This window comes from Podarcis erhardii, assembly GCF_964252035.2.
Source record: "Podarcis erhardii genome assembly, chromosome: 12".
Lineage (NCBI taxonomy): Eukaryota > Metazoa > Chordata > Lepidosauria > Squamata > Lacertidae > Podarcis > Podarcis erhardii.
Window position 1 is genome coordinate 43,491,947 of NC_138513.1, and position 26,291 is coordinate 43,518,237.

The 26,291-nt window shown below is 41.2% G+C and overlaps 1 protein-coding gene across 31 annotated transcripts in view; it reads left to right on the plus strand.

Moving 5' to 3' along the window:
- CLASP2 (cytoplasmic linker associated protein 2) overlaps positions 1-26,056 on the plus strand; it is a 125,071-nt gene extending 99,015 nt beyond the window's left edge. For 17 of the 31 annotated variants that reach the window (XM_081834718.1, XM_081834729.1, XM_081834740.1 and 14 more), the window contains 13 exons: positions 5,283-5,446; positions 8,162-8,240; positions 8,369-8,419; positions 14,170-14,313; positions 15,649-15,792; positions 16,062-16,168; positions 17,173-17,326; positions 18,078-18,306; positions 19,958-20,151; positions 20,893-21,021; positions 21,867-22,073; positions 22,747-22,863; positions 23,888-26,056. In XM_081834718.1, coding sequence (XP_081690844.1) covers positions 5,283-5,446; positions 8,162-8,240; positions 8,369-8,419; positions 14,170-14,313; positions 15,649-15,792; positions 16,062-16,168; positions 17,173-17,326; positions 18,078-18,306; positions 19,958-20,151; positions 20,893-21,021; positions 21,867-22,073; positions 22,747-22,863; positions 23,888-23,974 — 1,806 coding nt within the window. In that variant the 3' untranslated portion in view covers positions 23,975-26,056. The remainder of the gene's footprint in view (positions 1-5,282; positions 5,447-8,161; positions 8,241-8,368; positions 8,420-14,169; positions 14,314-15,648; positions 15,793-16,061; positions 16,169-17,172; positions 17,327-18,077; positions 18,307-19,957; positions 20,152-20,892; positions 21,022-21,866; positions 22,074-22,746; positions 22,864-23,887) is intronic. The other 14 variants (XM_081834747.1, XM_081834726.1, XM_081834727.1 and 11 more) reach the window with 2 other exon arrangements.
- Positions 26,057-26,291: the final 235 nt, after the last annotated feature.

The window sequence follows — 26,291 nt, forward strand, 5'->3', positions numbered from 1 at the left end:
TGATTTAATGGCAAAATTGACTCTCCTTACACGAACAAAAGGGGGGGAGGCAGAATATAGCTTTTGAGTATTGTACATTCAAATGGAGCTTTTAGGGGTTTTTGAATTACTCTCTTCAAATGTAGGATTAACAAATATCTTAAAATTTAAGATCGGTGATAAAACTTGTTGAGTGTGTGTGTGTGTGTGTGTGTGTGTGTAGATTGGGATAAGTATGTGTGTAAATATAGGTGTGTAGGTATTTATAACAATACAAATTTGTACACAAATACTTAGAGGTTTTAGTCACCAGTGAAGGGAATACCTGTCTCTGACCAAGTACAGGGTAGGTTTATCTTATAGACCCCAGAATCAGTACATTTTCAAATGATGTTTATGGTTTCTCTTAAAGTGCTCAGAATTTTTAGTGAACACTGCAGAAAGTAGTTATATCAGAACACAAAGTATATCTTGCATATAATTGACATCATCATTGAATTCTGATACCTTCAGTGTTAATTTTCTTTTTGCATATTGCTCTGTCTACTGCTTTGTTAGACTTTTGAATATGTGCTTTCAACTGTAGTTTAATTGAGGCTTTTCATGGCAAACACGGAGGAATTGCTCCCTTATCAGAAATGTAAATTGGAGATCCTTTCTCATGGATCCTTGACTTAACTTGACCATCCATTGTGTTATGTTGTTTTAGGGTACCATTAAGGATGCCTCACATGTAAAATTTTCATAGGAACACAATAAACTTTCATTGAGTACCCACTAAAATGGTATCATTTGCAGCATATACTTTAATCTGGCATGCAATGCTGAAACATGCTTCAGGGAACCATGAGTGGCCTTAGTTCATTGGCACAAGTTTCTGCAGGGTACTTGATGTTAAAAAAAAAGATGTATATGCACTTCAAATGTTATGGTTATAGTGAGTAATATAATACATCTCAAATATGTATGTTAAAATTGTAATGCTTGAATCTATCCATACCCAAATGTTAAATAATTGCTTTCAAAAAACTGTATTTTTATTCAGATGTTTTGGTTTTAAAAGAGTGAAACAGGCAAAGAAGAGAGACCTATGTGCTTTTGCAAGAATTGGAAATTTCAGAGCAAAGCTGTTTACTTAATCATATTAAAACCCATGTATCACATTTTCCTCATACAGGAACTATGCAGATGGCAACTAATTTGTGTGTTTTATCTTCCCTCCCTCCCTTCCTCCCTCCTTTTTTTCTTTTCTTTTTGCATGCTGTCCCCTGTGTTGGAACTCTCTGTAGAGAGTAAGTTGGTTCAATATTTGTTGGAGCCCTAACCTTATTGCATGATTGATAATAACCTTTCCCCCCCTCTACTTTACTCTTATAAAGAATGTGTGCCGAGTCCAGCTTTTGCGCTTTACAAAATCCTTGCAGTCATGCAAATTATGCTGAAATATTTTTGGATGTGCTTCTGTATACTAATTAACTGACCTTTTTGGTTTTGTACTTCTACTGTGTGTTGTGGTGGTTGGCGCATCTGAGTTTTACATCATCTAAGATCTGTTATTGCAAACGATACATCAGGGCTTTTATCTCTACTGTTCAGTTTCAGTTTCACACACAATTTTCAGGAAATATTTTCACGATGCAGTATTTTGCAAAAGCAGCAATAAAGTCAGAGTATTCACACTATCGATATTCACACGGTCACTCCTACTGGATGCCTGTACTTTTTAAAATATATAGAATAACCTGGTTTGCACATCATGGTAAGCCAAACTATGGTTTCTGGGGCAGCATTGATCCTCTCTAGTTTTTCTTTTATATTTCCTTGCTAAATCAAGCCAAGGTTTGCCTTACTGTGCTGTTTGAATCAGGACTGAAGGTTAAGCTACAGGTATTGGTTGGCAAGGAGAGAGTTTAAACCACAAACCGAGGTTCAGACTACACACCAAGTCAAAACTTGGCTTAACCTGGTGTGGGAATGTAATAAATCAGAGAGGAGCAAAGCAGCTGCAAGCTTCTCTCCACAAACCTGCACTTTCATGGTCCTGGTAAGCCATAGTTTGGTTACCATTATTTGCAAATAAGGCCATTAAGTCTTTTCCCAAGCGAAATAATGATGAACACTGAATTCCTTCTGTACTCCAGTGCAGCTGCACTCCATGTGTGCTGTGTGAAGGGGAAATGTTGCAAGGTAGTCTGAGGCCTTGCTAAGTTGTGCACACTAAATGTAACCGAGTTGCTCATATGTCAAGAGATTACGGTTGGCAACCATTTCAACCACTTGGATCACTTTCAACATGGTTCAACTCAGTCACTGTCTGAAGTGCAATAGTTGCTTGTTGGTTACTGCTAAAAGCAGCTGCATCACCTTTAAATGTACATCATGGTAACCATATCATCTGAAACAATGAGTTGGATCCAAACTTATTTGATCTTAGATCCCATTTAAATCAGCGTGAAAAGTTAAATACAGTTGAGTTGATTCCCATTAATTCAAGCGAGAACTTATGCCAACTTAAGTGAATCTGGAACCAATCCAGCGTATTATATTAGTGCTATTTTTATTGTTAAGTATTGTATTTCTTCAAGGAGCAGAAGATACTTCTAGGAAACTAAGCTGCTTTATTTGGACCTATCTAAATAGAACACCAACACATAGTTGCTTGTACTTCTGCTGCTTGTCACAGATGTAGGGCTCTCTGGGTCCGAACAACCAGTGTCCTGAGCTATATTGAGGCAGTGGTGCACACCAGAGGAATAAAATCAGAAGCACCCACTTTTTAAACTAATCAGAGGTCTCGGTTTTAGAGCGTTTTACTTTAAACTCTGGCTAGTTCAGATAAGCCAGGATCAAACCAGACTTTAAGATTTTAAGTACGTATGAAGTGCCTGCTGAATCATGCCCATGGCCCATTTAGTCCAGCATCCTGATCTCTCAGTGGCCACCCAGGTGAGCCTGTGGTTTTCAGCAACTGGTATTCAGAACCATTGCTGCCTCCAATCATGGAGGCAGAGCATGGCAACCATGGCTAGTAGCCATTTATAGCCTTAACCTGCATGAAATTGTCCAAACATTCTTGAAAGCCATCCATGTTGGTGGCCGTCGCTGCCTCGTGTAGCAACATGGAATTTGCCTTTTTTCACAGCTGCCGCACACTGGTTCAGCACCTTCATCAAGCTATCCACTACAAGCCCAAGGTCTTGTTCCTGGTCATTCACCCCATGAGTGTTCAGACCCAGTTAACATTCCATGAGTGTATATGCAGAATTACGATTTTTGCCTTTGATATGTATTAATTTGCACTTATTGACGCATTTACCATGTTACCACCCATTCACTCAGTTTGGAAAGGTCCCTTGGGGGCTTTTCACAATCTTTTTGTTGTAATGACCTGAAACTGTTTGGTATGGTGAGCAAATTTGGCTACTTCCCTGCTTACCCATAACTCTATATTATTTATGAACAAGTTAAAAAGTACCAGTTCCCAGTCCTGGTCCTTGGATGACTCCCCATTTTCCACATCTCTCCATTCAGAGAACTTTGCTCCTACTCTCTGCTTACTGCTATTTTTTTAAATTTATTTTTACTGGTTTGAACTAAGCAGAGTTAGAACTTGCCAGAGTTCAGACACAAAAGAGGGCTCTGGTTGGTTTAAAATCAAAATCCATCGTTTCCAATCTCCTCTTCCTTGTACATGAAATAAAAGGGAAGAAGAAAGAGCCAGATAGCTTCCCATAGCTTTTAAGTCTATACCACAGTTTAGAGTCATGTCCAAACTAGCCCTATAACTGGAGGGATTGATGAAGAAGGCATACTCACAATATGCCCCTTGTTAAAGTTTCAATATTTTAAACTTTAGCTTGTGCTTGAATCCTGTAGATCAGGTTTGGGGAATCTGTGGCACTCAGTATGCTATTGGACTACAGTTCCCATCAGCCAGCATGCCCAGTGATCAGGGATAATGGTAGTTGTAGTCTGACAACTTCTGGAGGACCATGGATAAAAGAGCTAGTGAACAGCTTCTGTGGGGACTGTTTTGAACAGAGATAGGAAATACATACTTGTGACCTATATTTGTCCCCACTGGTGAATGAATGCACAGTGGAAGCACAGACTGGATGAAATGTCTTAGTAGATCCCTTGCCCAAACTGTTTTGTCTACCCCATAGTGTCATATATTTTAATTTTTTCTTTGTTAAAGTAGACAATCTTGTAGTGTGTTCCTTTTCATGTGTTGTGCGGTAGGCTGTCCTGTTTGACTGTTAAATTAGTTTTCTGAACAGAATGTGTGGCCTGCCGATTGCACTTAAAGCTTGTATTGTACCTGCAGAGAATCAATAAATTTGAGCCTTGGAAGATTCCGCCAGATTGTGAATTGTGCAGTTTCAACAAACTATTTTAACAAAGACTTTTATAAGCAACGTAAATTAAATTTGATCATACTTGCTAAAGTACATCTTTATAAGAGAAGAAACTTGCACTCTTTTCACGTGTCACCACTGAATAGTGATCTGTATGGAAATGAGTTGTGAGTCCTGTGTTTCACTGAACTTTGAGGACTTGTCATGGCATCTTAGCTTTTTACAATTCAGTAAATCTGTTTGTGGTGTGTGCACGTTGTGTTGCATGCAACACTGAGTGGATTAACAGTCTAAAGCAGTGTTTCTCAAATGGAGGGTGGCAAGACCTCCTTCCTTGGGGATGCAAACTATACTGAGTGGCTTACTGAGTTAGTACTGCCTTAAGTGTTGTGGGGAGAAGAGCTTAGTGTGTATCTGTGTGAGAAATCGAGAGTGCGAGGTGAGGAAGTGTAATTGACATGAGGTTGAGTTGAGTATAGCACCCATGTGGGTGGGAATGAGATAATTCATCAGGCTGCTTGGCAGATTGACCCAAAGAGGCTTTAAAATTGGAGTGAATGGGTTGAGTCAGAACACGTAGGAAGAGTTACAATTTTTTAACGTTTGAGACACACTGGTTTAAACCATTTCCACAAAACTCAATACAACAGACAACACCAAAGCAGTAGCTGGGGGCGGGGAAAGTTGCGCCAGTCATCACAGCATTTCTTTTCCCAGTGTTACTGCATGAAGTACTAATTTTCTGAATTGCTTAAATACTCTTGAATCACAGATTCTGATGAAAGGCAGACAGAATGTTTTCCCGCTTGGCTGTGAATCATTGCCTCTTTCTGCTTCTGTGTGTGTTACTACATTCTTTTGTGAGTTCAACACAGGCAAGCGTCAACTCCTTTTCTTCCCTACTCTTTTCTTCTTTCCCTTTGTCCTTTTTTCTGCCCCCTCCAGGTGTTCAGCATGTTTTTGGAAACTTTAGTTGACTTCATTCATGTCCATAAAGAAGATCTGCAGGACTGGCTATTTGTCTTGCTGACACAGCTGTTGAAAAAAATGGGTGCTGACTTGTTGGGGTCCGTGCAAGCGAAAGTTCAAAAGGCACTTGATGTGACAAGGTAATGAATTCTTGACTTTGTGGAAATATTTCCTGGAAGGGGGGCGGTACTGTATTTTTCGCTCTATAAGATGCACCAGACCACAAGACGCACCTAGTTTTGGGAGGAGGAAAACAAGAAAAATATATTCTGAATCTCAGAAGCCAGAACAGCAAGAGGGATCACTGCGCAGTGAAAGTAGCAATCCCTCTTGCTGTTCTGGAATCTGGGATAGCCGCGCAGCCTGCATTCACTCCATAAGACGCACACACATTTCCCCTTACTTTTTAGGAGGAAAAAAGTGAGTTTTATAGAGCAAAAAATACGGTATATTCTGCATCTTTGTATCAGTAGTACCTCTTGCATTCTTAAGAATGCTTATCTTCCCAGATACAAATCAAATGAATGTTTAGCACCATAAGTGAAAAAGATTAGAATTTAATGAGATGTCAGTATGTTCCCATATTCACTACATGATTCTGGAAGAATAGTAGCACATATAATTGAACTAAGCGTGCATAGAAGATTGTACCTGATGATATCTTAAAAGAGCAGGGATTCCCAAACACTTCATCCTTCTTCCTTAAGAGTCTGAGCATTTCATGTCACCAACCTGAAGAACCTTGTCTCAGAGAAGGACTCATAAGTAGAACTCCGTTCCTTCTCAGTTACTGGATGACACCCCTGACAGTGCCAGCAACTGACTGTATGGTGGAACTCTTCCAATACCTGGCCATCAGTATGAGGGAGTTTAGTGCCACAATGACATTAGCAAAAAAACATCAACACTACCCAGTGGCGTAGCGTGGGGGATGCAGGGGGGGCCAGCCGCACCGGGCGCAACATTTGGGGGGCGCGCTCGCACTCGCAGATCTCTGCCCCTACCTGGCTCACTCACGCTCTCTCACTGCAGTGCTGGCTGTGCGAATCCGATCCGAGCTGCCGGGTCGCCGCCCACTGTGGAGGGGGAGGGTGCCAGGCGTGCGGTGCGGTGCGGTGCGGAGCGGAGAGAGAGTGAGGGAGGGACTATCTGAGGGAGGGACAGTGCAGTGGCCGCCCAGTGCAGCGCTGAGCGCGGGAGAGAACTACACCCGACCAGCCCAGGCAGCAGCAAGAAGAAGCTGGCAGCGGCGGCAGGTTAGGGGTTAGGGGCGCAAATTACTTGCCTTGCCCCGGGTTAGGGGGCGCAAATTACTTGCCTTGCCCCGGGTTAGGGGGCGCAAATTACTTGCCTTGCCCCGGGTGCTGACAACCCACGCTACGCCGCTGACACTACCGCAGTACCTCAAGGACCACCTCTTTCCATATGAACCTACCCGGACCCTGAGATCATCTTCTGAGGCCCTTCTTCATGTGCCTCCTCAAGAGGTTCGGAGTGTGGCAGCACAAGAATAGGCCTTCTCTGCAGTGGCTACCCATTTGTGGAATCCTCTTCCCAGGGAAGTTCGCCTGGCACCTTCATTATACACCTTTGGGCGCCAGGCAAAAGCATTCCTTTTTAACCAGGCCTTTTTGTTGATCCAATTTATATCCTGTGCCCTTTTAAAATGTGTTTTGTGGGGGGTATTGGGTTGCTGTTTTTATTTTTATTAGGTATTTTGTGGTTTTATATCTTGATTTTATTCTGTGAACTGCCCTGAGACTATAGGGTGGTATATAAATTCTAACAACAACAATAGCTGAGCCATAGGGGCAACCAAAATAAATAATACACAAACCAGGAAAGAAGGCTGTTACTGGAATATAGAGAGAGACAATAAGTTAAAAAGCAAAAATGAATACATCCCATGAAGTGATTCATGGAAGGTATTCAAGCCAAGAGCAATGTGGTACAGTGGTGCCTCGCAAGACGAAATTAATCCGTTCCGTGAGGCTCTTCGTATAGCGGTTTTTTCGTCTTGCGAAGCAAGACCATTGACAGCTTAGCGGATTAGCGCTATTAGCGGTTTAGCGGCTTTTAGCGGCTTATCAGCTTAGCGGATCAGCTGATAAGCGGCTTAGCTGCTTAGAAAAAGGGGGGAAGGGGGGGAAACCGCAGGGACTTGCAAGACATTTTCATCTTGCGAAGCAAGCCCATAGGGAAATTCGTTTTGCGAAGCGCCTCCAAAACGGAAAACCCTTTCGTCTAGCGGGTTTTCCGTCTTGCGAGGCGTTCATCTTGCGGGGCACCACTGTAGTTAAATATGAACTCAGGGCTTTTTTTCAGCTGGAACTCGTGGGAACTGAGTTCTGGCACCTTTTTCGGCTGGGGCTGTGCAGCATGATGATCAGGTTGCCGTGGCGATTGTGGTACCCCTAAAAAGCTCAACAACTTTCGATGGGCACTCAGCTCAGCAAGTTCCTCCACCCCTTTTTCTAGAAGAAAAGCCCCGTACGAACTGATTGGGAAAGTAGGAGCCATACTCCTTGATAAGTGCACATAAAGGTTGGTGTAGGGTACCTACCAAAACTCTATTATAGCTTGAGAAGCTTCCCAAACGAGGCTTGGATGAGATGCAAAAATTAAAGAACTACAGTACAAGTAAACAAGCTGCTCACACGAGCAGCCAACCACAAATACATCTGATCCTTTTTTTCAACCAGTAACAGCTCGGTCTTCCTGCATGGGCACCAGATATATTTTGGGCAAAGCTACCTGCTGTATTTTCTGTTCTCTCCCTTTTCATTCTGTCTTTCCACAGTCCCTTTAACAAACTGTTCTTTAACCCTTAACACTGGATTAATTCATTTTTGCAGGGAATCTTTCCCCAATGAGCTCCAGTTCAATATTTTAATGAGATTTACTGTTGATCAGACTCAGACACCCAGCTTGAAGGTAAGAACGTGCAAAGTTTTCAAAAACAAATGAGTTCAGTGCAAATTTCATTTATTAATATTTGCATATTTGTTGCATTCTGTGTTGCTGGTTTTCAAATAGTGGGTTTTGTTTTTATAAAATTTCAGACAGTCAAGCCAGCACTGCAAGACCAGCTTCGCTCTTTTTGGAGCTCCAAGGTTTTTGTCTGCATTATTGTCTTTTTAACCTACTATGTGTAAATTTACATTTTAAAAACGTTTACTTGTATGCATCCATATGCAGCTACTAACATTTGCAAGGAATTCTGAGCATGCTTTCCAATTTGAGATCAAGCGTTACGCTTTCGTTAAAACGTTTGACAGTAAACTTTACAAGAAAACACAACAAGAACAACAAAACGAAGTATGGCTGCCTAACACCAAGCTGGTTATGCAAACTCACTCTATCAAGTCTGTTCTAATTTTATGTTTGTGATTTCCCAATCCTCATTTTACAGATTTAGTGGCTCTCACAACTGAATTTATTCCTAAGCTTCTTGAAGTCCTGCTATATTTTGCATAGTCAAAATTAGAGAAACGGACCTTTATTTTTAAACAAGTTCTTATTGCAAACATTAGCTGGAAAGAAGTAATGCATTGGAATATATAAAAGACAGACTATTTTCCTGCAGTCGTCCAAACTGTAGCTTTGGTATAAATGCAACAAATACTAAGAATTTAAACTGAGGCAATTTGGGAAAATAACAAGCATATATACAACCAGTATTTTTTCCTCTATCCTGCACGCAGTAATTGTACACGGTCTGTTAAGAGCTTTTCACAAGACGGCACTTCTTTATTCTTGAACACGGTGCTGAAGTCACACAGCTACAATTCTCTGTTTGTCTAAAGTGCAGCAGAATTTTATTGTATGTGATAAAGAGAGTTTGAGTTTAATTATATCGGTTAGTGGGAATCTTCTGACCTTGATTGTGCAATAGTTTTCTAGATTTAAATGTAGGATTGCTTTGCTGAGAATGTGAATTTCTCTAGTTGCTCATTGATACCAATCCTTGTCCCTTTTAATCGCAAATGGTACCTATTGTCGGTTTGCAAGACTCCCCCTCCACAGAGGCTGGCCCCTCTCACTGTCCTCGGAGCTTCCTCTGGCTGACATCCAGACAGACCAGGGAGATTTTGATAGGCAACATTTTCCCAAGAGTGGGTAAAATGCACACCCCCCTTTTCCTGCTTCTTCCCTAGCAGGGAAAAGACAGACAGAAACGTCTATTTACATTACAGTGGTGCCTCGCAAGACGAAATTAATCCGTTCCGTGAGGCTCTTCGTATAGCGATTTTTTCGTCTTGCGAAGCAAGCCCATTGACAGCTTAGCGGATTAGCGCTATTAGCGGTTTAGCAGCTTTTAGCGGATCAGCTGATAAGCGGCTTAGTGCTTAGGAAAAAGGGGGGGGAGGGGAAAACCCCGCAGGAACTCGCAAGACATTTTCGTCTTGCAAAGCAAGCCCATAGGGAAATTCGTTTTGCGAAGCGCCTCCAAAACGGAAAACCCTTTCGTCTAGCGGGTTTTCCGTCTTGCGAGGCGTTCGTCTTGCGGGGCACCACTGTATGTTTATTTCTTTCTACAGCACTAGAGAAAAACACATCCTTTCAGTTCAGTTCTTCTAGCAAGTCTGACAAACTTCCTGAATATGCGCACACGGAAGGTTTCAGATTACACTCTTCACAGAGACTTTACCAGCCTGTGAACTTCCTGGGAAATTCTTCTTTCCCACAGATAGGCGCATCATGTGATGTCAACAATCTGGCTGTCGGCAGCTGCGATGTTTCCATATACTGACACCTATAGGATTTTGAGAAGGTGTATGGAATTGCTATAGGCAGGGGGGCATTATGTGTGTGTTTATGAAAACCTATTTCTGAACATAGGAAACACCAGAGCTAGAAAAATTTACTTGGCAGGATTTCTGTTGATGGAGAGAGGATAGTACTGCTTCAATAGCTGCCAAACTTGGGTGTGAGTGGGAAAGTACTGAATCTGAACTTATATTTGATTCCTGAATTAAGGAATGCAGTAGTGTAAAGCCCCAGGTCCTTCATAATACACTTCAGTACAGAATAACATGGATTGCTGGGTAGGGAGCAACAAAAGGAAGGTAGAAATAAGGTCATCCCTCCTTGCTCTGTTTAGCAGGTATGAACCTGATGTTAGACCATTCACCGTTTGCTTTTTGTGAACTACAAATGATGCTTGATGCCTTTGTCAACCTCTGATATTTATTGTAAAGGGGGTCACATGATGTTAAATATAGAAGGATTAGCATCCTTCTCTAACACTTACGTTGCTGACATCAATGTGGGTCACTTGTGCTGGTGCAACCTATTTTTTTAGATGAGGAGTAGTAAAAAGGAAAAGGGAGAATAGGGATCCATATTAACACATACATACAAGCACATAAATGAGAGAAGAGTATAGGTTGTTAAATGGCCTTTAAAAGAAGAATATTAAAAAGCAGCCCTTCTGGAACAAACCATAAATTCATCTAGTCCAACATTCTGTTTTCAATATAAGACCCAGATGCCTCCATAGGTTCATAAGCTACAGCTCTCATACATGGTTTGTGTCAAGCCTATGGTATTCAGTGATATATTGCCTGCAAACATAAAGTTTTCTACTTAACTACTGATGGGCACATTCTCTCTGAATTTGTCTACCACTTTGTAAAAGTATCTAGTCTAGTAGCTGTCATGGCTAATTCCACAAGTTAATGCATTGTTTGTATGTTTACATTGGAGGACAGACTTCTAATGGAAGCAGGCAAAGTTAAGAGTCCATCAATGTTGGACATCACTCTAGTCAGGTGAAAAACCAGCACGTACAAGTGGTGGTCTGCCTTCAAGAAGTGGTGCTACCAGTCCATTACTTGTATCTTATACTTCTGGCATGCCAGATTTTGCTGCCACCTAGAAGGCCCTCTCCCTGGTGGTTACTTGCTGTGCTTTGTTTGGGGGGAGGGCACATTGAAAAGGGCCTCTGAAGATTACCTAAAGGTCCAAGTATATAGGAGTATATATAGGAGTAGGTTATCATGCAAGTAGCCTGGCCCAAGCCATTTAAAGCTTTAGAGATTAAAATGAGCACATTGAATTGGGCCAAAGCATCAACTGGAATCCAGATCACATGGCAAAACACCAGCACAATATGATTAAAAAGGCCCATCTCAGTTAACAGTCTCGACTGGTGTCAGGTCTGCCTCTAGATCCCAGCTCACAGAGGACCAACGCCCGGTGGATATAATATACAAAGTCTTTATTGAAGTTTAGTTTCCATTTCAAAGCTCTGGGCGCACAGACCCACGTCTCGACGCTAGACCGGCTAAGTCCCCTCTGACTCACTGCTCCTCCCACACCAGTTTAAGATCCTCGCCCGGCTCCACCTCCTACGCTGTTCTTTCCTTCGCTGGGTCCTTCTGCCCTCTGGGGTCTCCTCCTTCCTGGACTCCTCTGACGCTGACCCCCCTTGGTCTTCCCCTTCCTTCCGGCGGGCTTTAGGACCTGGCTCCCTACCCGGGCTCCCTGCTGTGCCGCTCGCCTGTACATTTGAACTTGGCGCGCGCGCCCAGCCGGTAACCTTCCTCCTGACCGTTTCCCCGCTTCCTGATGTGGGCGTGACCAAACCTGACTCCTCTCCTCCCGCTGGTGGTGAGAGCACTGGTCCCGATTCCTGGGACTCCCCCTCCCCACTGCGCTCTGGTGGGGAAGCTGGTCCTGATTTCCAACTGCTGCTCAGGGACTCCCCGCTGGCCCCTTCCTCCTGGGGCTTCCCCCCTGGAACCCCCCTCGCCCTGGCCATCGGCGCTCCCTTCTGTGAGTCCTCCGATTCGCTGGAGAGGCTTGTGGAATAACTCTTTCCACTGTCACTGCCTGCTCCCCCCTCGTACTCCTCCTCCTCACTCTCCATTTGCTCCCCCTCCTGTGTCTCTCCTTCTGAACCCCTGACAACTGGAAATTGAAATTTCCAGATGGTTTTGAAAGGTGGCCTCATATACAACACATTACAGCAACCTTCACAAACCTGGTAGCCTCCTGATATTTTGGACTACAGCTGTCACCCGCCCCTGCCAGCATAGACACAACAGGGAGCTCATTAGAGTATGGATAATTTTAGTGAGACTTTCTTCGATTTCTCATCTAAGAGGCCACCTGTGTCACCACTGGACCTATGAGTACCCATGAAATGCAAATTTGATCCTCCTCCTGAATAGGTTAAATACCATTAAGCAGTGGCATAGTGTGGGGTTTGGGCGCCTGTGGTACTGACATGTTCCTGGATGGGACTCACACGCCAGGAACGGGTCGCAGAGAGAGAACAGAGCCCTCTGACACCGATGCCACCGGATTTTGAGAGGGCGCAACCAGGCGCCCCCATGACAGGAGCCCTCTGAGGAGGCAAGCTGGGGCTAGGCCTTTCAGGCTCAGCTGGCACCTCTGTCTCCTAGAGAGAGAGGAGAGAACAGCTGTGTGTCAGCCAGCTGGGCTTCCCCCTCATGGGCACCACGCAGTCCCACTTGGCTCCAGTGAGAGGTGGAGCCTGAACTGAGTCTGTTTGTTTGCCTTCTTTGAAGCACCAGTTCTGAATACTCAGTACCTCTTCTGGATTTGATGCAAAAGGGACTGAAAGCTTGGTGTCATCAGCATATTGGCAATACTTCAGCCACTGGATGACCTCACCCAGTGTTTTATAGATGTTAAACAACATGGGGGATGGACTGTACCGTATTTTCCCATGTATTAGATGAGGTTTTTTTCTTTAAAAAATAAGTTATAAATTTGGGGTCGTCTTATACATGGATAGTTTATTGGGGGGACAGTTGATTGGTTGCAGCCATGATCTGGAGATTGTCAGTGGTGATTGGGCGAGTGAGTGTTGGGTGTGGCAATGGCTGCCGCTGCTGCAATTGGGCGGGCGATGGGAGGTTGTTGGTGGCGAGTGGGCACACAATTGGTGGGTGAGTGGGTGAGCGATTTTCATCAATTCCCCCCAAAAAGCTCAACGACTCTGGGCAATCCTCAAAAAGCTTAACAACTCTAGGTAATCTCCCCCATTTTCTTAATTTGGAGTCCCCCAAAATAGGGGGCATCTTATACACGGGGGCATGTAATGTCCAATATCCCCCTCAGACCACCTGTCCAGAAAGATACAATTGTCAATGGAATTAAAAAAAACAGAGACCACAGAGAATCAACAGGGATTTGCTTCCCTTTCTTTATTTGGCCACAAATCATCGTGACCATGGTAATCTGACAGAAATGGGACTACAATGCTGACAGGTCTCTTCTTGGTGTTCCTGAAGCCTTGAGAGTCAGTTCCCCCTCAAGTGAACCCCATATTTGCTGTGTGGATTAGAAGCTTTGCTTCAAAGTGGTTTGCCTTGAACTATCACAAAGTTGCTGTTCAAGATACTTCTTGACATCACCTTCAAGTGTGCAGAACTATTTGCATAGACCTTTGACTAGTATAATCTTCACTGTATTTTTATATTGAAAAATTTGAAGGTGTCTTCCACTCACAAAAATGTGGGTGAAAAACCTGAAACTAAACCCAAATAAATTCAATTTGCTCAACTGTTTGATAGAACTGTAGAGCTAAACTATCATAGTACTCTGTGAACTCTTGCACAAGCTCTTGTGTAAAGGTTTGCAGGACAGTACTATTTTCTCTATTCACGGTTCTCTGGATTCAACACACTGATCTTATGCCTTTTTCTAAGCAGATTATTTCTTACAGCTTCTATCAACATAAAATGCAAAGAAAATGCATTTCTCTTTATCCTGTCAGGATACAACTGCAAGGTTGCTCCCAAGTAAAATAAATTCTCTTCCATTCTAACCTCCTCACTGACGGTTGCACTTTTCTGTACATCTATTTGATTCTCCTTTTTTTACATAGGTAAAGGTTGCAATTCTCAAATATATAGAGACACTTGCACAGCAGATGGACCCCGGAGATTTTATAAATTCAAGTGAAACTCGTCTGGCAGTATCTCGAATTATTACTTGGACAACAGAACCTAAAAGTTCAGATGTTAGGAAGGTATGTCATTTGTATGCTAGATGTGTAAAGAGGGTTTTAAAGGACTTAATTCATACCACAATATCAAGGTTTTGTAAGAGTTTTTGCTACATATATTGCTTACTATTATAAAAGTCATTAATTCCCATGTTTTTGTAAAAGAGAAGAGCTGGTTATTATATAAACAGAAGCATACGATTTTATTGCACTCAGAAATGTTCTGTAAAAAAACGTATGCTTCAAAGATTTTGTTCAGATGTATATTTGCTGATGTCTTGCTTACCTAACAACTTGTCAGGGGACACAGCCATTCTGTGCTTTGCATGTTAAAGTGCATATACTTTTCATACACAAAAACTAATACCTGTGTATGCAGTGCATGAATGAGTCTTCCTTGCAAATAGAAAGAGGTGCAATAGTGTCAGTTCCTTTCACCTCCCCGGTTCAGTTGCCTTAGCACTGAGCATAGGCACCTTGCATAGGTTGTTCAAGTTAGGACTGCATGTAAGGATTAGTCACTTAGCTGGGAGCCTCCAGAGATTGTACATGCGTCAAATGGAGATATTCCATACTGGTGGTGATGAAAGCCAGTCATAAAGCTTAATCTATATTGTGCACTCACCGGTCACATCCCAGGGGCTGCCCAGTTAGGCAGACAGAACCTGGATTTCCTGCCTTGAAATACAGTGGTGCCTTGCAAGACGGAATTAATCCGTTCCGCGAGTCTCTTCATCTTGCTTTTTTTTTCATCTTGCGAAGCACGGCTATTAGTGGATTAGCGCTATTAGCGGCTTAGCGGCTCTTAGCGGCTTAGAAAAAGGGGGGGGAGGGAAAAAACTCGCAAGAACTCGCAAGTCTTGCGAAGCAAGCCCATAGGGAAATTTGTCTTGCGAAGCACCTCAAAAGACGGAAAACTCTTTCGTCTAGCGAGTTTTTCGTCTTGCGAGGCATTCGTCTTGCGGGGCACCACTGTAGAACATTGGTAACTGGATCCAGGGTTATTCATTTCAATACGTTTATGGTTGAAATTTTTACTCTAATTAGATACTGTAAAGGATCCTGGGTTCTTAGTGATAAAAAGGGCAGCTTAACAATTGAATGGATGAATAAAACATAGACTGGTCATTCCCTGACTGTGTCCCCAAGTGGATCTACTCTCCCATGGACATGAATTAGTATGAAGCCAGTACACAGCTCTCTTCCTCTGATTCCCTGACCCTATTTGAGAAGGATCTGGTTTTGTAGATAAATGACAGATTTATTGAGCTGGGAAAATTAGTAGTTCTTGACACTTGAAACCTATTTGTCTTAAGGCTAGCCTATTTATTTTAATATGATATGCTCTTTTCCCCCTAGGCTGCACAGTCAGTATTGATTTCTCTCTTTGAGCTCAATACCCCGGAGTTTACAATGTTGTTGGGTGCTTTACCAAAAACTTTTCAGGATGGTGCCACAAAGCTGCTTCACAATCACCTCCGGAATACAGGAAATGGTGGCCAGGTATTTTCAGGTTTTTACATTATTTCCCATTAAAAAACTTAAAGGTTTCATGATTCTAATGAAGATTAAAGACGTGGTTGTCAACGGTCAAAAGTATCATTTGATAGCATAGGGGTGGGTGTTGAAATTGCCTTACTGGTTAAACTTGTCAGCTGGATTTTTCTCAAGCTTGCTAATATAAATAAAGTATTGTTAAATCTACTTTTCTAAATTAAATGCTGAACCATAGAATTAAGTGTCTTAATGGAAAATATCTTGTTCCATTCAAGGGGTCCATGGGAAGCCCTTTAACAAGGCCTGTTCCTCGCTCACCAGCTAGTTGGTCTAGCCCCATCACTTCCCCAACCAATACATCCCAAAATACTTTGTCACCAAGGTAAGAGACAAAATTATATCTTCTTCCACTAATTTACTGTTCACAAAATGAGTTTTTCAACAAATAGAAAATTGATTAAAAGCCTTTAAGTGCAATAACATGTTGAATTTAATGAGACAGGCAGGAATAGTCAATATCCTAATAGTCTGCCTCTCCTTATCCTTTGTAATCCCCACAGTGTGTGAGAGAATCCTCTCCTCCTTAACTTAACACTGCATGCTCTCACATCATTTCAGATGTTTTGTGTCATGAAGTGGCTGGACACAGAGGACTGGTAGGAGGCACCAGCTGGGGAAAACCCAAGGGAAGGCTTTGAGCCCAGGGAGTGGTAGTGGGACAATGATGTCAGAGGGATAAGCCTGGGAGGAGGTGTCAGAAACTGAGGAGGTAACAGGATTTAGTGAGCGGGAAGAGTCTGTGGCAGAGAGAAGTGCAAGAGCAGAAGCAGGAGAGAAGGTTGGCTAAGAAGCAGAGATGAGTCAGGCTGGTGAAGAAGCCAGGGTGGCTCCCCCTCCTGCTGTGACCAGCTCCCCTCCCCACTGGTCTCCCAGGACCAGGAGAGGTATGAAGTGGGAGGAGCAAAGGTAGGCATGCCAACGCAATCTCAGATTACTTGGGAAAGACCTGGGAGCTACCGAGAAGAGTTGCTGTGCTCATTAGGCCTGGCACTCCTGAGCAGACCTTGTTTCTTCTACCTTCCGTGTGATTTCTTGCTGGCTCGCTCCTGACACTTTGCTGCTCTTTAGGGATGGGCCATGGCTCAGTGGTAGAACAGGTACTTCAACTGTTTAAAGTCTCGTGTCCAATCAAAGGATGAAATAGCAGTGCCTGGGGATCTGCTGTCAGTCAGTTGGACAAAATGTACAAACAGTCTGCTCTGGCAATAGGCAACTTGCTGTCTTCCAATAGTTCTCACTTGAGAATTCATGCAGAGGAATACCAGTAGAGGACTCTGTCATTCAAGTTAAAAGGGGGGAAAAAAACCTGTCTTTTTCATTCTACAGTGCATTTGATTATGACACAGAAAATATGAATTCAGAAGACATTTATAGTTCTCTTCGTGGGGTGACTGAAGCAATTCAGAACTTTAGCTTCCGCAGTCAAGAAGATATGAATGAGCCCATGAAACGGGATCCCAAAAAAGAGGATGGCGATTCAGTGAGTATTTCAGTTAGGGGGTGAAATTAAAAAAAGTAACCGTGGGGCCATTCTGCCATATATGTGGCTGCTTATCAGAACACATGTCTTGGGGCGGGGGGGACAACCATGGATATGAAGCTCCTTGATTCAGGCATTAACCAAAGAATATGAGACTACTTCAAAGCAGCAGTGTGGTGCAATTATAAAAGGAGATTTGTAAACTGAGGGTCTTCTCCTATGCCTTCACTTTGAAACTAAACTAATCTTTGTTAAAACCAAAGCATGTTAGGTTTACACTTATATTTACCAATCAAAGAAAGCATATATTACTCATTTGTGTAAAAAAAAAAGAATATATGTTGGCTTTATGAAAGTAGTGTAAACCTAGCTGTAAACTTAATCTTTGAAAGAAATCTATAAAATTCTGTTTTTATAATGTGCCCTTTTCTATTTAAAAACGATAACTTTGTAAAAATGGTCAACCAGAAGTTCTACAGATCAGTTTGGTTTAGAAGCGTTACTGCGGGTATAAATGCTTAATTTCTGGATGCCAAATTTTTATGCTAAATGGTGATATTTTAAAAGCCACATAAAAAATAGCTGAATTTTCAAGATTGCTAGTAAAATACTCAAGAATGTTTGCCTGATATTTATGTACTACTAAAACAGATGTCTTAATCTGCCGATTGTGTTAATGTGCTTTTGTATATCTGTTTGTCTCTATCTATCTATCTATCTATCTATCTATCTATCTATCTATCTTTCTTAGATTTGCAGTGGGTCTGGAATAGTGGATCTGCGAGCAGGAGGTGGTGCCACTGATACAGGCCGAACAGCTCTTGACAACAAAACCTCATTGCTTAACACAATGCCGTCTCATTCTTCCCCACGATCACGTGATTATAACCCATACAATTACTCAGATAGTGTTGGTTCATTTAACAAATCAGCTTTAAAAGAGGCCATGTTTGATGATGATGCAGAACAGTTTCCTGATGGTAAATCTAGTGTTTTGCTAACAGCATTGGGGAAACGGTATATGGAAGGAACTGTGTGGGTAAAAACAAAGAATTGTTATTTCATCCAAGTAACATGCAAAAAGAGCAACCCTGGGGGAAAAATACTTCTAGCAGGCTTCTTGAGGTTGAGTGAAAACTTGATATCCAAAACGTAGGCTTGAAAGCAACTAGATGTTGTCTTTATATGCAAGATGAGATGAGATTTAATTTTTTTAAACAGCTGTGCTGTTTCCAAATAGATTTATTTCAGCAGCTAAACATTTTACCTTAGCCTTTTTGGGATAAAGGAAACACCTGTGTCAGTGGTGTTTTACTGGCAAAATATTTCTAGTTGGAACTGTTGTGTGTATTGTCTAAACTTCAACTTTGGAAAGAAGACATACACAGTTACATTTGGCTCATTTTAAGCTTGGAATGATAGTTGCTTGGCATAGGGTTGCATTGAACACAGTACTAAGAAAGACTGTTCCATCAACACAAGCATTTCTTCTTGCCCTATGGAACAATATCCGCACCCTTCTGCCCTGCCTCTGTCCTGGGGGTTCTCCTGCCCCTCGTGAGCAGATTTGGGGAGACTGCGAGGGAGGGGGTTCTTGTTGCACAAATGGGGATCATTGTGCTGGCTTCCACTAGTGCAATAATTTAGTTGAATACAGCCCATACATCCCTTCATTTCTAATTTCTTAATGTGATATTACTACTTTTCCCTGTTCTTACTCCCCTTCATTTTTGCCTATGCTTTTTATTCATTTATTTGTCTTCTTGTTAGTTTAGAGCAGGGTTTCCTGAACCCAAAATTGGGTCTCCATCTCTTTTTGAACTACCGTTCCCATCATCCTTGATCACTGGCCCTGCTAGCTAGGGATGATGGGAGTTGTAGTCCAAAAACAGCTGGAAACCTAAGTTTGGGAAACCCTGGTTTAGAGTATTTTAATGCTGCTCTTCAGTCAAATGGGCTTCCAGGGCCACATATAAAGTAGACAATTCCTCTCTTTAGAGATGGGGAGGGAGGAGGGGGGAAAGAAACAGGTTCCAGATCTTAAATGTTATTAGCAATGCTCAGCTGGGGTACGAGCAGTTCAGATAGCCTGATGGAACGGCCAGGTGAGGAACAGCGTCTCTCAGCATAGTTGATAGAAGCAGCCCTGCTCTCCTTCTCTGCAAAGCAGCCTGATAGCATGGTTGCTTCTATGTGATGGTTGAGGGAGAGCCACCATCAGATCATCTCTCAGAATAACTGGATGGAATAACTGCTTCACTTCCACCAGTTAGTGGCAATTTTTGTGTCACGTGTAGCTGAGTTGAGTTATTATTGCACCATAACTGACTCTAGGGAAGGAAATGATTCCGATTCTAATCTCTGGCAGTATTTCTTCAAAGAACCAGGCTCCTAGTAAGTAAATTGAGAAGAGGTCCCCCAGTCTCTAGGTCACTCTCTGGCACAAAAGTAGTAGAAGGATTTAGCAGAAAGAAAATCCTCCAATCTCCAGGTTATGCATCAAATCAAATAAAATGAGTGTTGATTGCCTCTTAGAGTGCTTGTGTGCTGTAAATGTATGGTCTGAGATGTACATCAAATGCTAAAAATAGGAGTTCTTTTTTTAAAAAAATCATTTTCCTTTTGTCACAGAACATCCACTGGACCATTCTGACCTGGTTGCAGAATTGCTGAAGGAACTGTCAAATCACAATGAGAGAGTAGAAGAACGGAAAGCTGCTCTCTACGAGCTAATGAAATTGACCCAAGAAGAGTCTTTCGGTGTTTGGGATGAGCACTTCAAAACAATTCTGCTTTTATTACTTGAAACCCTTGGGGACAAAGAGGTAAAGTTTTAACATAGGGAAAGCCAAAACCGTTTATATGTCTGCTTTACTTTCCTGCGACGTAATTGGATTTGGGGCAAACCTGATACACATATTCCCCTTGAGAATGTCAGGATTACTGAAGCTTTGCCCTGGTAGGACATTGAGCAGTGCATCCCAGCAGTGTTGTTCAGTATTTTTCTTAACATACCAAAATTGATAATCAGTACCTGCCTGGCAGGGAGAGGATATGTCACAGGCTGCAGTAGAAGCTAAGGTCACTTAAGCAGTTATATCTTGCAAGTGTAGCCTGTATTGCACTTGCAATAATAATATTATAATAATTTATTATTTGTACCCCGCCCATCTGGCTGGGTTTCCCCAGCCACTCTGGGCGGCTTCCATAGAAACCAAAAATACACTAAAATATCACACATTAAAAACTTCCCTGAACAGGGCTGCAATGTGTTAGCTGAGCAATTTTACCAGTAGCAATTTATAGAAAACATTTCAGTGTTAGTTTTAGATGAATGTGATGTTCACCATAGAAGTTCTATCAGGAAAGATTGCCTGGATTCCTGGCAACAAATGTGTAACTGCAGAAAGAAAATTAATGTGGAAAAGCCCTTTATTTTCAGAGATCCCAAAGGATCAATTAAATACTTGATTCAGTTCTGGAAATATGGAAATATTTTCACTGCTGAAAATATTCAGTTTGAAGTTGTGCAAAGAAGACTAAACAAAGTATGTTTGAACTTTCAGCATGCAATTAGAGCACTGGCATTGAAAGTTTTAAGAGAGATTTTAAGACACCAACCAGCAAGATTTAGAAATTACGCAGAGCTTACAATCATGAAGACACTAGAAGCTCATAAGGACCCCCACAAGGAGGTTTGTATAACTTATTTTGACTTGTGTTGTCCTTGAGGATGTGACTGAAGAATGAAAAGAGAGAAGACAAGGCATTTGTCATAAGAGTACAAAGCTACTGAATCCGTAACGTTAAGTCACAGTTAACTCTAAGAAAGGTAGACTCTCGTGTTTTCGATTAAAAAAAATGTCTCCAGTACCACAGATTATGTGGAGAGGAGCTAGTTCTCAGTGGGAGCTGGGGCATCCTTTAAACTCAGTTTCAACAAGACAGGCATCAGTCTTGTAACTTGCAAACTATTTCCTATCAAGATTAGCTGTATCACTATAATGCAATATTAATAAACTGTTATTCCTTACGCACCTAGAGGGTTTATATTGGTACTAAAAACTTCCCTTACTTGTATGTCCTTTATTCAGCTTTGCTTTTTACACACCTTATGGAAATAAAAACCCTTTTAAAGTCACTGCCAAGTATATATTCAGCAGCAATCAAGTTTCAATTGTACAGTAGCTGAAAATCATGAATTAAAATTTGAAATAATGTGAATCTATACTGTCCTCTTGTTTTCTACCTAGCTTTTTTATTTTAAGACAACAGTATAACAGTATATTTTAAGACCACAGTATGTGGAGTTAAAATATTGATTGATTTACCCAAATAAATTGATTTAATTGTTTAGCAAAGCATACTCATATTTTAAAGTTATGATGCCAAGTACTTCTTGGGGGAAATGCCCACTTCATTGAAATGCTGCTATCCTGAGCAAAAAGTACTTGCAGTATATTTTCCACCAAGTTTTAAGGATGCATTCAAAATTGAACAAATGTGATTTAATGGTTTGAGTTTCTGCTTAATCTTTTAGGTTGTAAGATCTGCTGAAGAGGCTGCTACAATGCTGGCCACATCCATTAGCCCAGATCAGTGCATCAAAGTACTTTGTCCCATTATCCAAACAGCAGATTATCCTATAAACCTGGCTGCAATCAAAATGCAAACTAAGGTGATAGAAAGAGTACCTAAAGAAACACTTGCTCAGCTCTTGCCAGAGATAGTACCAGGTCTACTACAGGTAAGAAAACATATAACAAATGAACAGCTAATAAGAGATGAAAACCTTAAGGAATCATGTGTATCGCAAATAATTTAAACCAGATACAGTGGTACCTCGCAAGACGAATGCCTCGAAAGACGAAAAACTCGCAAAACGAAAGAGTTTTTCGTTTTTTGAGTTGCTTCACAAGACGGATTTCCCTATGGGCTTGCTTCAAAAGACGAAAACGTCTTGCAAGTTTGTTTCCTTTGTCTTGCAAGTTTGTTTCCTTTTTCTTAAAACCGTGCATTCACTTCGAGGAGCAACTCATAGCACGCGGTGTGGTAGCCTTTTTTGAGGTTTTTGAAGACTTTGGTATTTTTGAAGCTTTTCCAAAATCCGTGCTTCGCAAGACGAAAAAATCGCAAGACGAAAAAACTCGCGGAATGAATTAATTTCATCTTGCGAGGCACCACTGTAGTTTTTTTCCTCTGAGACGACTCAGTTCTCAAGCAAACGTGTGCATTTAATAGGTAGAATATATTTATTCAGTATCTGAATTCTTTGCTACCATATATCATTCCATCAAATAATTTTAGGAATGAGATTTCTAGCCCATTTAAAATGCATTAGTGATTTCTCTTTGTGTTAATATGTTAAGTCTTTGTGTTAATATGTTAAGTTTTTTAATGCTAACTTTTCTTGCTTTCAGGGCTATGATAACTCTGAAAGCAGTGTTCGGAAGGCTTGTGTCTTCTGTCTTGTAGCCATTCATGCAGTAATTGGTGATGAACTGAAACCACATCTCAGCCAACTCACTGGCAGCAAAGTAAGTCAAAACTTGTGACACCCAAGAGCTAGTCTGAATTCAACAGTTGCCACAAAGAGGGCGAAGCAATATGTGCTGTGCCATTCTATGAATTCCATAGAAAATATGGTGTACTATTCTGGACTAAAATGTTACCCAGAATAGACCTAGCATTTAGGTGAAAGGAACTAGGAAATTGTATTATAACATGGGCAATTAAGTGTACTGAAATCATGGACTTTAAAGAAGGATTGTAATATTGTATAATAAGAGATCCTGACTAGCCATCTGAATGCTGAAAGGCTGAACAATAAAAAAATGACTAAGTCTAACCCCCGGTCAAATGTAACAAGAAACAATGAGAGCAAGCCATAAGAGGCCTTCTGCTTATGTGCCTCCTTTCTGTTGTTTGGTCTTCTGTGGCTGCAAAAGGAGACCCAAAGCTTCCTGTGGCGTCTGAACTTGGGGGACTGTGGTTTGTTCAAACAATAGTTAATGACAGCAAGCCTGGATCAAATCATGGTTTCTGATTCTGGCTTATCCTCAAACCACCATTCCCTCATGTTCAGATTGCGCAGGAAACTGCGGGTAGTTTAAAACCCAAAACTTTCTCCTATGGAAGAGAGGAATTGTGGGAGCCTAAAACTTAGAACAGTGCGTTCTTGTAGCAGGAAACCATGGTTTCCTTCCCATTGCACCTGAGCCAAGTCTTAACATCAACTCAAGTATCCCAACTGCTCATATCCTGTAGTTAACATGTGAACAATACACCTGTGTTATGGTGAATACTTGTCTGATTCCTCCCCAATATACTAATGATGCAAAGCAGTTAAATCTTCATTCACTATTTAAACTACAGCTCCATTTTACAACTCTCAGGAAGTCCCCACCCCACTGTTGCCATCATTCCTTATCAAATGTGTTTTTTCTTCCTATTATTTTGCTTATAAACAGCATACAATTGCTTGGTCCCCCCCCCCGACTTTTCTGTAATTTAAATATGTCTTGAATACTAAAGAGGACATTTACTGAATTAAATCTGCAGATGAAGTTGTTGAACCTTTACATCAAACGTGCACAAACAGGCTCTGGAGCAGGTGACTCAGCGGCAGATGTTCCTGGACAAAGCTAGTGATGATGTTGCTCACAGAAGAAAAGACACATCAGTAAAAGGAAAAGTCTCAAACTAAACTTTTGGAACTCTTCATTTTTGTTGGAGGTTTTTTTTTCTTTTCCTTTTTCCTTTTTTTCCCCCTTAATGGAGGGCTATTCTCAGCCTGCATGTGACTGTTGCAGTTATTCCATATCCAAGGGAAAAGAAAAAACAGTATTAATATCACCTGATTGAAGCAAAATAAATTTTTAAATCTAATCCATCATGTTTTCTGTTCACACTCCTCTGTGTGTCTTCCCATTAATTTTCATCAGTGTTACTGTACATTTTTTATTTTTTAAAAAACAACCACCACCACCACAAACCTAATTAAACAGGAATGCTTTAAGCTTTAAAAGCTGAAATCTAAATTTCCTTGTTTTTCTTTGGCTACAAAGTAACATGACTTTGTATCGCTGTTTTTATTCAATGGCTATGGGTGTTTTGTTTTTCTTTACTTTCTTGAGCATAAGAACAAAGCCGGACTGGTCTGAATTGCAACTCGGTCCTTGTACTGGAGTTGCATCCTCATGGGCTTGTCTTAAGTCAGATAATAGAGTCTGAAAGCAAGCAGTGCCCATTAATTAAAAAGAAAAGAAAAGCTGGATTGATCCAGTATCTAAACACGGTTCACAGTTGAGTATGTTTGTCCCATAAATAAAAATTCCGTGCAAACTAAGGAGGACAAGTCAGTGGAAGACATCCTATTCAGAACACAGTGTTGCAGAACTGGGGGAATGTGACGCCCTGCTTTCCAAATTCAGGTTAAGCAAAGTCACTTAATGGATATGAACCATTCTTGTCACCATCCCTTCCTCAAGCAGGATGCTTCAGAGTGGAGTGCTCTGCGCAAGCATGCTCCGTATGTATTTATCTTTATCACTAGAATGTTTCCTCTCAACCTAATTACTGGAACTAATCGTTCTACCATTTTAACTCGCATAGGGATATAGGACAGCAAGCACTGCGGAAAGCTTTTCAACAACGAATTTTTATTTTTTTTGCAAGAACAGGTGTTTGTTCGCTGACTTACAGGGGGAGGGCTGGGGAAAAGAATCACAAGCACTATAGATCTTGAAACCCTTGGTTGAGGGTTTCAATTTGAATTATTTGGGAAGGCAGCACCAAATTTATTGCATGGTTTCCTTGAAATGGTGTCATTGAGACCATCTGGATAGCGATGTGGAAAAGTTTTCAGGTTGTTTCTGTAACTTTTTTTTAAACTTTGTTGTGAATAATGCATCTTTGTATTTATGGATTTCATAACTGAGAGAATGAAAATCAAGAAAATGTTCCCAAAAGTCTTCTGTTTCTCAGATTTAACCACCATCTACCGAGTTTCTTAACTGAGAGATGGGAGTGAGATCAGCACCCTTCTCACAATGGCTAGAACCTAGATCTTGTGACCATAGTTACATAATCTAGTTTTAAGGATTGTGTTTTTATAGGAGAGAAGATAGCAGTGCCAACGATTCTGGTTTTTCTGTGCTAGGCTAAGATTCTCTCTACCTCTCCAGGGTGGAAACTTTTGACTGAGCTGCTACCCATAATGTCTTGTGGGGGGAAAATTGTCTATAGAAATATTTTTTTATTTCATTTTTGTTCATTTATTATTGTGTATTCAAAACCCAATTCTTTTAACATGCAGCCAAATACCATTTTTAAAAGAGCTAATAATACTTTACTTGCTAATTACCTTGAAAAATTGAATACTTGGAGTTACATAATTTAATAAATTACTTTGACTTTGATCAGAAGTTGTTCTGACTGGGAAAGATGAGAGATGTGGTTATTAAAGAAGCATTTGCTGTTGCAGAAAGCTGTTTATCTGGGAAAATATTTTAGAAATATATGTAAAAAAAACAACAACCTTAATTGTCATTATTCGTCACTGGCTTTTTTTAGCAGCTTCATCAGGAAAATAGTCTCCCCTTTCTCATTTCCATATGTGTAACATTCTTGTTTTCTACTGTTCTATTACATTGTGTATTTATAGTTCTCTGCTTACCATTGTGCATATACAGGCAATAAAATGTACATAACATTACTTGAAAAATTTAACTATGTATACAGCTGCATTTCTGCTTTATTTAGTGGTAGATCTTACCGTTTATGGTACTTTATTTTTAACGATACTGGTTTCCTCTTTCTTTTTTTGAAGGACAGACAGTTATAATGGACTAGTGTTGCAGGAGTACGGAAATAAGTTGCTCAGATGTAAGTAACTCCCAGTTCCAAAATGCAAACAATACAAACAAACAACTAAACGTAGTTACAACTGATTCAGGGAAAACAA